Source organism: Glycine soja, chromosome 8 (genome assembly GCF_004193775.1).
Source record: "Glycine soja cultivar W05 chromosome 8, ASM419377v2, whole genome shotgun sequence".
In the NCBI taxonomy this organism is placed as follows: domain Eukaryota; kingdom Viridiplantae; phylum Streptophyta; class Magnoliopsida; order Fabales; family Fabaceae; genus Glycine; species Glycine soja.
Window position 1 is genome coordinate 10,771,914 of NC_041009.1, and position 11,854 is coordinate 10,783,767.

Here is an 11,854-nt window from a genome sequence, read left to right on the forward strand (position 1 = left end):
ATTATTTTTAGAAATATAATTTAATTCGTTAAACAAATGTCTTCTAAGTAAGTAATTAAGAATAGAAGGAATTTTTCTTGTCATGAATGCATTAAGCTTCATGTTTCACATGAACTTGCTTTTAAGAAATGTATTTAATATCATGTTAGGTTCCATCTAATAATTTAGTCACCGTGAGAAAATATAACAAAAGAAGAATAATGATATATAAACACGTGAATGTTTTGCATGTACATGTTTAAGATTTTTAAGGTTTAGAATTTAGGGATGAACCTAATAATAGTAGACGGCAAAACACATAATTTAACTATTTTTTTTAAATAAAACCAAATGATATAATGAATAGTAAAAATTCCAACTTGCCCAAATTATAAATGTTTGAAAAAATTGACCACTAAAAAAATAAAAAGACAAATGAATACCTGATTATAATATACCATAGTAAAAAAAATGGCTCTGATAAACGTAAAATTTATTTAGGCTAAGGATTAGATCGAAAATACTAGCAAATGTAAGAAAATCTCCATTCCTCCTTATAACTAGCATTTCATGTCATTCCTCAACTTTAAAAATAAAATAAAAATTGGAGCTAAAAAATACTACTACAATTGCAACACAAATTTTCATCAAAAATAAAAAAATAAAAAATTACAATTTTCTTTTTCAGCATGCCACGAAGGAGAATAGTGTATGTAATATATGTACGAGGTACGGCTTTTAGGCAAAGTCGCAGAGTTTGCGCCAAATGGACAAACCAAACCCCGCAAACGTAAACCTTTAACTTTAACTGCTTCCCTTCTCCTCCTTCTTCTTCTGTAACTCTCCTTCATTCTATTTCTCATTCATATTCATATAAAGCTTCATCACTTTCCCCAAAACACTGTTGTTTCTACCGGTTCCGCGGCATTGGTATCTATCTCAATTCCCTCTCCTTCATTCTCTTCTTTTGCTCAATTACTCGATTAAATGATGTTTTCTGCTTCGAAACTACCTTCTCTCGCTCTTCCTTTATGTTTTCTTTAGGTTCTAGGGTTTTAGTTTTCTTAGAATTTCTCGCATTTCTTTTTCATTAATTGGTTGTATAGGGTGCTAGGGTTTCGTTCATGTAATTTCCCTCGCAGGTTGGCTGGTATGAATAGTGTGTTCAGCGAGCAGATACTCGCGGACAAGCTGTCCAAGCTCAACAGCACCCAGCAGTGCATTGAAAGTATCCTTTTTTTGGAAAATTACTAAGAAAAAAAGTTGATAAATTTGTTTACTCAGTAAATGTGCTTTTTTTTGTATACATTATGTAATTATTTGCTTTGCTTCATCAAATTGGGATATGTATGTTGGGGGGGTGGAAGTGATTCTGTATATGTTGCAATCAATTCTGGAAGGTGTGTGATATTTGGCGTGTTAATTTGGGATTTGGTCTCGGAATAAATACCATTGCTGTAATTGGAATTACTGTATTCGTTTATAATATGCAATTATATCTTCAGGTGTTATGGTAATTGTGAACTAGGTCAATCTTTTCAGTTTGTACGTGATTTCTAAAGTGGGAAGAACTAAAGAACTACTAAATTGTGACTGGTTCTGTGAATTACACGTGTATTGTTGCCCTAGAAATTAGAATTGTATGTTATTGATTCTTTTTCGTGTTTGAATGGCTTGAACATCTTACCAATTTTGTTTTGTGAAATTTCTGAAAGTTAATGTTGTTCTTAGGATAGGCAAAGTAGGAAGATAAATAAAATACATCATAGGCCAAAAACCATTGGGCAAATTCTTGTCAAGTTTGGAAGTAGCACTAGAATTGCTAAGCAACCATAGGACTAGGAGGGAGCTTTTATTTGTAAAGTCGCATGTTGTACTAAAGTCATGCTAAAAGTTATGGAGTATTATTTAAAACGCAGATGTTTTTCAGTGTTTCATGTGATCCATATGCCAAGGAGATGAACAAGTTAATGGCCATATTAATTTGATTTTTTACAATGAGTGTAATTCTGCATAGTTGCTTCTTTGGTTTATTACTGTTTTGCTTCAGCTGTGGGAAGTTCTAGAAGGTCTGTCCTTCTTTTAGACCTACAAGGAATTGACTCTTAAACATTTTAATGCCATCCATTGTCTTCCTCGTGTATTTTTCTTTCTTCTTTTTTTTACGCATTTTACTGTTCCTTTTCTCTCTCTTTCTCTCTCTCTCTCTCTCTATGATTTGGGACCTGCAGTGACACCCACTATTGATCAGAACAATGTCCATCTTGAAAAGGATTTGTCTAGTGCAGTGGCATCCCTAGCTTTTGGAGAACTTATTTATCTTTCTATCACTAAGTCAGATGTTTGATGCATCAAAATTTTGTTGCACTCACAGTTTTAAGCTGAACTTGTTAGGACTTGGCCAATGTAACTTGGAGTGTGAGTTTCTGAATTAGTATTTTTGCATGGATTTTGTCTTTAGTTTAAAAGTGGTTTAGTTTTGCTGCTTACTATTAAGTTGACTGTTTAAAATGCATGAATTAGTTGTTGATGCCATATACTGTGATCCTTAATTTTTTTAATAGCTTTATCACATTGGTGTATATTTCACCGAAGCAAAGCAGAGCTGGTAGTGGGAACATGGAATAAACAGTTTCACAATTCAGAGAAGGTTCAGCGAGTCCCCCTTCTGTATCTTGCAAATGATATCCTGCAAAACAGCAGGCGTAAAGGAAATGAATTTGTGACCGAGTTTTGGAAGGTTCTTCCCTCAGCACTTAAGGATGTTCTTGAGAAAGGTGATGATCAAGAAAATCGTGCAGTATTTAGACTGGTAAGCCCCTTTTCCAGAGTTTGAAGTTAGTACAAGTGAATACAACCATTGAAATTATTCGTTAGATATGAAGTTGTTGTGGACATAATTTTTCATGCGTGGACTGATACTTCAGATATGGCATATAAATGTTGAGAAATGATTTGCATAAATTTGATCTATTTAACTTGGTGCTTACCTAACTTTAGGTTGATATATGGGAGGAAAGGAGAGTGTTTGGATCTCAGGCTAAGAGCCTTAAAAATGTAATACTTGGAGAAGAAGCACCTCCACAGTTGGAATTCAACAAAAAGCGGTCCCGTTCTGTTAGAATTGTGAAAAAGGATTCTCGTTCCATCAAAACGGTGAGACTGAGGGTCCTTGTGGTTCTTCCCTCCCCAATTTTATACTCCAACATTTCTATGCTTTTAGATTCTTACATTCTTCAAACTAGTTTGTAATTCTTCTTGCATAACTAATTGTCATGAATTTTATGTAATCCAGAAATTGTCCATTGGAGGTACAGCAGAAAAAATAGTCTCAGCCTTTCATACGGTGCTTAATGAACATTCCAATGAAGATGCAGAGATGAGTAGATGCAAGTCAGCTGTTCATCGTGTGAGGAAGATGGAAAAAAATGTTGATATTGCATGCGCTGTTGGTAAGCTATCAATATAATGAAATTAACACCAGAGTTTTGGAAGCTAGGATTCTTATACTTTTTTTTTCAGTAAAGGACCCTAAGCGAAAAACTTTGTCCAAGGAGCTAGTGGAGGAAGAAAATATTTTGAAAGAATGCATTGAAAATCTCAAATTAGTTGAAGCAAGTAGAACAGCACTTGTTATTCACTTAAAAGAAGCTTTGCATGAGCAGGCAAGTCAATGTGCTCAATAAGATTTTATATTTAAAATTCTGCCGTAATTTGGTTTCTGGATGATATTTTGAGTCCTGGTGCCCTCTTGCAATTGTTTGTGCTTTTATGTATCAGGAATCTGAGCTGGAGAATGTTCGCACTCAGATTCAGGTATTTATTATCATGATTCTTTTTGTCAGAAGACTGTCCTATTTTGAGTAGTTTCTTATGAGATGTAAATGTGATATATATATTTGTCATGTATCTAGGTTTCCCACCATTTAATTACCTCTCTTATGTGTCTCTTCTTTGTTTATCTGTAAGAGGTAATTGGACGATTACTATGGTAAAGTCAATAAAATGCCCATATATAGTGTTCACAGCTGTAAAACATTTAATAGAATAAATTAGACCCACCTTCCCGGAGGTGTAAAAAATATTTTATACAAATGCCTTAGTTGATTTTAGATATGTCTGGAACATATTCAAACTGGAGAGGGGAATAGTGGAATTCAGTGTTATCTCTGAAAGGGTTAAATATGTTTATAGAATTATAGTCCATATAATTTTTTTTCCCATTTTGAGTCCATCCCAAGGACTGAAATTGATAAGGGACCAAAAATGAACAATTTTTATAGGGATTAAAACAAAAATATGACATTTTATAAATTATAAGAACAAAAATATTTAACCCTTTTCAAAACTAGAAATTGTATGCAAACTTTTTGTAAACCTCAAAGGCATTCAATGTAATAAACTCAGTTTAAAAATAGAAAAAACTTTGTTGCACTATCTCACAAATATAAAGTAACTTAGTTCCTGTTAAGCATTAAAGGTAATTTATATGTAGTTGCATAAGCTTTCATTATGGAACTTTGACATGCTTTTACTGCTAATGATACTAAAAATTTGAATTTGGTGCTGACATGTCTTTAATGGTATGTAGGTAGCGCAAGCACAAGTAGAAGAGGCTAGCTACATGCGGAAGCGACTTGATGATGAAGATTCTTCATATAAAGCCTCAATTTCAACGACTTCACTTACTGATGTGAATACAAAATCAGAAGCAGCAACTAAGAAGTCAGCTGCTGCAATTGCAGCTGAGGTTGCAGATAAGCTAACAGCTTCTACGTCATCTCAGTTAATCATGACTTCTGTTCTCTCAACATTTGCAGCGGAAGAGGCAAAAAGTGCTTGTCTAACTTCTGAGTCCATGTCAAAACCTGAGAAGTCAATACCTATATCAGATCCAAATGTTTTTGTGTCTTCACAACAGTTAATTGCCACACCCAATCATTCATATCCTTCAGTTTTGGTACCTCAACCCACCTTGCAGAATCCAGCTGCTGCATTACAGGGTCAATATCAAATGCTTTGTAATTCATCCTCCCAACATTATTTGCAATCAACAGGAGGTGTCATTTCTTCTTATGGTTATGGTAGCATCACACCATTACCACCGGGACCACTCCCACCCCATATGGTGGGTCCAGTGGTGCCTTTAACGCATCAGGCAATGCAAATAACTCAGCAGCAGCCAACACCTATAGCTCAGCATCAACCAATAAAAATGACACAACAAGCCCCAGCACCTCCTAGTTTCCGACCACTTCAACTGCCAGGAATGGTGTACTATGGTAATCATCAGCATTCTATATGAGACCTGCAGTAACTAGAATTTAATCAAAATTATCTGTTTTAAACAAGCAAAATCTTGAGATTATTTAATTTTGAGCAAACAGTATGCTCACTGGGGTTGAGTTGGAAAATACGTGGAAGCCAGGCTAGCACCCTGGTCCCTGGGATGTTAAAGGAAAGTATCACAACTCAAGATTATAAATGCTTCAAACAAATTTTTTGAGACTGAGTGAGCAGTGAGTTCTCATGAGTAAGGTAGTGTTTTCAGAGATATTTTGCCAGAAATTTTTTGATGATAATGTACTTGTACTGTACATACTTGGCTAATCAAATAATTATTGGATTATATTAGATAAAGGAAACTCTGATGAGGCAGAGTGTCTTTCTCGTCCCCCTCATATAAATTTGTGTTTGATGTTGTGCTTGGTTGATTGGAGCAACTTTCACAGTTTTACATCCCCCAACTCTGAGCTTTGTCAATTAGATGAAACTAATTGATATCTAAAGGAGGAAATGTGAAACCAGGGTGTCGTTCAACTTCAGCACAGTAAGTCCTTATGCCTCTCCTGTGGTGTTACATGGAAGAAGGTTGGCACTTGGAGGCTGTATGTTGACTACAGAAGCTCCACCAAGCATACCTTAAGGGCCAGGTTAGCATGTATGATAAGGTTCAATAGTATGAATCTTGATAGTGTTTGACTGTAGAAGGTCCAACATTTAATAATTAGAGTAGTCATTGAATCAACGGAGACATTTATTTGCAGTTTACTTGTTTGACCATAATTGAATTATGAATAAATTGATGATAATTAAATATAATTCCAATATATGATTCATTTAGTAATAAGTTATTATAAACTACAAGATCTAGTATGTCCTATAAAAAAAATCATTAATATTAAAATGTCAAATAATATAGATTCATATACTTTTTCACTTTTTTAAACTTTTATTATTTTCAACTTTTTAAATATTTTTAAACATTATTTTTACACATTTAAATAATTTATTTTAATTTTCATTGCTCTCAACATTTTCATATCTTGTCTGACATTGCTCTTTTAGTTATTTTTATATATTTAAACTTTTATTTTTTTAACTTTTTCAAATTTTTAATCTTTACTTTTACACATTTAAAACTTTTTCATATTCTTATTTTTTTTCCTTTTGACCTTTGAAATATTTTTGAACATTACTTATACACATAAACTTTTTAAAAATCTTGTAAATTTAATCGTTTTCAACATTTTCAAGTGTTTCAAGACATTTTTTTTTTCACAATTTTAAACTTTTATTCTTTTCAGCTTTTTAAATTTTATTCAACATTATCTATACACATTTAAATTACTTTTTAAACATTATTTTTTAAAATATTCTATTGATTTCAACATTTTCATGTTTCAAGAGATTATTACTCTCTTTTAATTTTTTATATATTTGAACTTTTATTTTTTAACTTTTTAAATATTTTTAAACATCATCTTTTTTTCAACCTTTATTGCTCTCAACATTGTCATATTTTTCATGACACTACTCTTTAATTTTCATATATTTAAACTTTTGCGTTATTGTTAAACATTACTTTTACACACAAACTTTTTTAAAATCTTTATTTTGTAAAGTTAATCGTTTTCAACATTTTCAATTTTTTCAAGGCATTATATTATTATTACTTTTTCACATTTTTAAACTTTTATTCTTTTTAACTTTAAATATTTTTAAACATTAAATCATTTTTCAAATAATTTATTGCTCTCAACATTTTCATATTTTTCAACACATTACTCTTTTAATTTTTATTCTTCTCAACATTTTTAATATTTTTAAACATTTGAGTCATTTTTTAAATACCATCTTTTTTAACTTCTATTGCTCTCAACATTTTCATATTTTGAAGACATTACTCTCTTTTAATTTTTCATATATTTAAACTTTTTAAATATTTTTAAACATGATCGATCGATTAGACATATAACTTTTAAAATAATATATTATAAAATTTAATAAACTTATTATACGTTATAATTTTTTATTGGTATAAGTTAACTTAGTATAATTTTATCACTTGTCCTCTTATAGAACATATAACTCCATATAAAAATTATGCTAACTTAATATTTTTACCAGTTGAGTTGGATAAAAAAAACAGCACGTTGAGCCAGTTCAATGGCATATTTTATTTTATCTTTTAAAAAATAATATTTTTATAATTTTTTTGGCATAATTGATTGTATTGGTTCTTGTAGTATTGAAAAATCAAAAAAATATGATCTCGTCTTTCAACTTTACATAATAATATTCTGTGTAAGTTTTATGTTTGCCTTTTTCATTAAAGCTATTAAAACTTAAAATCTTATGAAAAAAATATTAAAATAAGTATACATATATATTTTTTTTTGGTGAAATCCATTTTAAGTATTTGGACTGAGTATTTACAGACATTGTCATAGGACTGAATCTAAAATGTATATTTTTGGAAAAATAGAAGGCAAGACAGGTTACATGACAACTTGACACTTCAATTCATAACACCAAATTGTAGTGTGTAAGAATTTATTGAACTAGTGCGTCCCACAACCACGTGTTTGGTTATAAAGTGACATAGGACTCAAGTATGTCAATTAATTTATGAAGTTTCATCAAACAAATTTTGCATTACATTCTATGCACTTTTTTTGATATATTTTTAAGTACCATTTAAAAAAAAATTGACGCTTAAATTTTAAAATAGCATGTTTTTTCATTTTTGTTCCTATAAAATTTCATGAGCAGTCTTAGTCTATAATTTTTCTTTTCGTCAGCAATATAGTCTTACTCATTTTTTTATAGAAATATAATCTTGGTCATTAACTTCGTTTTTTTATGTGGAATTTTTTTAGCACTTTTAGTTCTTATAAAATCTTGATTTTTTTATCACTAATTTTTCTTGGTTTATATAAAAAAATCTATGACATTTATTATGCAACGGAGAAAATAACAAGTTTAGTGTACCAAAATAAACCAATTGAGTTTATTTAAGTAATCTATTTTTAGTTTTTAATAAAGTCTTTGTATATTTCCAAACGAAGGATCTAAGGGATTCTAAAATAATTTACTTGAGGTTGAGAGAAAAGTTTAGGTTTTTATTTTTATTGTGTGTAAGTTTTATGTCTGTCTTTTTCATAAAAGCTACTTAATAATTAAGATCATATAAAAATTATTAAAGTAAGTATCTGTATTTTTTTTTTTGTCCAAATCCATTTCAAGTAATTGTACTGAGTATTTACAGACATTGTCATAGGACTGAATCTAAAATGTATATTTTTGGGAAAATAGAAGCAAGACAGGCTATATGACAACTTGAAACTTCAATTCATATCACCAAATCGTAACGTGAGGAATTTATTGAACTAGTGCGTCCCACAACGCATGTGTTTGGTTATAAAGTGACATAGGACTGAAATGTTTTCAATTAATTTATGAAGTTTCATATTTTATATTACATTCTATATATTTTACTAAGTGAATTCATATAATGATAATAATTATTTGTAACTTAATCGTCCAAATCGTATATATTCCATTAGATTCTGTATACCACATTACATTACATTTTTTTTATACAAAAGAAAAGTAAATACATTGCTTTTAAAACAATCAATAACCGAAAAATAGTTGCACAAACTATAATTACATAACCTGGAAGTTCTTTCCTAATTTCAATTAATAATAATAATTACACAAATAAATGTTTGCAGAAATGTAGCTACGCCCGTCGGAAACAGTAGTAGTTGTCCACTTCCCTACATGGGATGACATGGGACCAAGTTAGTCACAACTAACAGAAAAAAAAAAAAGCTACTAATAAAGACACAAGTACGTACAATATCTTATCTATACTTTCCTTTTATAGAGAACGGGAAAAAAATTATTTTTTAGTTAATATTCCGCCATACACAAATATTATTTTAATTTTAATCATTCATAAAATAAATTGTGAATAAAAAATGATAATTTTAAAAATATTTTTGTTACGAATAAATAATAAATCCACTATATTATTTAAAATAATTTTTATATTATCATTCAATAAAAAAAATCAATATATATAATAAATTTATTAATTTTTATAATATTTAATTTAAAATTTACACTCTTTTTTACACTCTTTTTTACACTCTTAAAAATAATTTTATTTAGTTAACTTCTTATACTGATAATTCATGTTTGCCAAAATCTTATTATTTTTTTACCTTTAAAAAACTTATTATTTTCTTTATATATTCTTCAAAACAAAAAATATAATAAAATTAAGGCAATATGTTATAGAACAAAACTTAAATAATACCAAAAGCATCTTATGATTTGCATACAAGTTTTATCTAATTTTATAATTTTAAAGGTGAAAACATTTCAACAAAAAATAAATCAAACACCATCAAACATATGGATCAATTGAAATAAATTGTTTTAACTTAATCAATAATCTCAAATACAAGTCATAATTAGTTGTATTAAGTATATGGAAAGAGATTAATTATCCATGATAATCCTACTCAATTTGAATAAGTAAGACACTTTGGATGAATTTCATCCAAAACACTTGTAGAACAAAAAATAAAATAAAAAATGATTTTTTCTCATAAGCTAAAAAAATTGTTAAAAAGTTAAAATTAGCTTTTGGAAAAATTAATATGAGAAAAATTTTACTTTGCATTTTAGTTATTAGAGAGTTTTTTTTCCCTCTTATTTTCTTCTGCAAACTGTAAGCTTATCTAAGATATCTCTATTTCATAAAGAATACATGTGATCGGTATGTACAAAAAAACTAGACGACATGGCCCTATTTATAAGTTATAAATGAAATAATTGCGCGCCTGTGTGCACTCATTGTTTCACAAAGAAAAAGAAAAAGAAAAATTGTCGTGCGTGCGTGCATTGAAGAATTCATTTAGCATTTAGCATTTAGCAAGAACTAGAAGCCAAGCCATGACCTCTGTGTGTGAGTTCTTGTATCAGCTTTATGCCAAAACAATAGTTCTATTAACCTACATGCTCATAGAACTTATCCTCATCATTCAGTACCTTAAGTCAGATACACGTCCAATTTCAACCGCCCAATACCTCAATTTCATTGAAGAGAAGAACCCCACAATTCAGTTCACTAGAAGATTGAAGGCAGAGAACATAGATTGCAGGGTGTGCTTATCTGAATTCCAAGAAGGGGAGAAAGTGAGGAATCTCAATTGCAGACACACATTTCACAAGGATTGTTTGGACCAGTGGTTGCAGCAATACTGTGCTACTTGTCCACTTTGCAGGAACAAGGTGCTCCCAGATGATGTTGTGGCCAACCACAACTTGCTTCAAAATCAGGCAGAATATGATGGGAATGATGACCAACTTATCTTTTTGTTATCTGCATTAAGGGGTGGTAGCACTTTGCACAGATATCTCTGATCTAGTTCCATATACTGATGTATCCTTATATTTTTGTATCTATATTAGTCTTTCAGATTCAAGGTTATATATAGTAAAAGAAAGATTCTAACTACTTTCCCTGCTATATATGCTGCATAATACCTTGTTTCTTCTCTTTGAATTTCGGTTTGGTCAAATTTGGAAACGTTTTTAGTTTGATGCTTCGGAGTCCACATCGAAATATCCCAAAGTAGAGATGTATTTCAGCAGATTTTTTTTTTCTTTTACCAAAAATTTAAGGAGAGACATAATCAACAATGTCTCAGTTCAAGACAGGAAAAGCGAAAGCTTTCAGCCTAAAAAAATATTTACCAAAGAATTTTATATTTACCTTATTCCAAAGAAAGGAATAAGGACTCGAACTTAATAACGAAACTTTATCTTGTTCCATTCAATCAATCCTATAGAGTCATGTACATCAACATATTGCCATGTAGTAAAACCCAATGCATCTCAAAGAGGTGACTTGTTCAACTACAACTGTACAAATAGTAGTACCTGTAGATAGAGATTGAAATTCTACGAAGACCCTCCTTATCCTTAATACAATAATAAGTGGTTAGGTGAAAAGGTTAAATGATTTGTTCATGCATCCTCATATTATTGGTTGCGACAATCTCAGAGGTCAGACAGAGCAACCTTTTAAGTCCCCACAAGGCAGAGCTAGTCACATGCAAGAGCACAGGAATTAGCTGTCTCTACTCATTTTAACTTTTAACCTCCCAGGTTTACATATACCTAGTGATCTACAATTTTTTGCATAATTAAGGAGAAACAAACAGGTCCGCACAATTTTGAGAGAGTTGATTGAGTATAGCTTCCCCCCAACTCAGACAAAAAATAGTTATAGAATTAGAGTGGTAGTGTTCGAATTGTTGACTTGTCAGTGTTACTTTTGATGCATAATAGCTTATCATTATCTCCTAATTTTCCACGCAGAACCACACTTATATTCCTTCTCTTTGTGTTGCTACTATTTCACCTGTATAGTTAATACGGTTATGGGTACACTAGGATAGCTTGGTACACATATGTGGCATTCTGCAAGTGCAAATTCAAACTTTGCATCATGGAGCTAGCTCCACTCTTTTTTTGAATTTTATATGGTGGCCAACAAGAAAATTTTATGTCT

General features: G+C 30.6%; 2 protein-coding genes across 2 annotated transcripts; both read left to right on the plus strand.

Moving 5' to 3' along the window:
• Positions 1 to 720: 720 nt before the first annotated feature.
• On the plus strand, positions 721 to 6,076 carry LOC114421895 (regulation of nuclear pre-mRNA domain-containing protein 1B-like). Its single transcript, XM_028388019.1, has 8 exons — positions 721 to 909; positions 1,122 to 1,207; positions 2,544 to 2,791; positions 2,980 to 3,135; positions 3,275 to 3,431; positions 3,502 to 3,644; positions 3,760 to 3,795; positions 4,571 to 6,076. Exons 2-8 carry the CDS (start codon positions 1,132 to 1,134, stop codon positions 5,282 to 5,284), a joined length of 1,530 nt encoding a protein of 509 aa, XP_028243820.1. The 5' UTR covers positions 721 to 909; positions 1,122 to 1,131; the 3' UTR covers positions 5,285 to 6,076.
• A 4,054-nt stretch (positions 6,077 to 10,130) lies between these two features.
• LOC114421732 (probable E3 ubiquitin-protein ligase XERICO) lies at positions 10,131 to 10,805 on the plus strand. The gene has a single exon (XM_028387795.1). The coding sequence runs from the start codon at positions 10,231 to 10,233 to the stop codon at positions 10,699 to 10,701; it is 471 nt and encodes a 156-aa protein (XP_028243596.1). The 5' UTR covers positions 10,131 to 10,230; the 3' UTR covers positions 10,702 to 10,805.
• Positions 10,806 to 11,854: the final 1,049 nt, after the last annotated feature.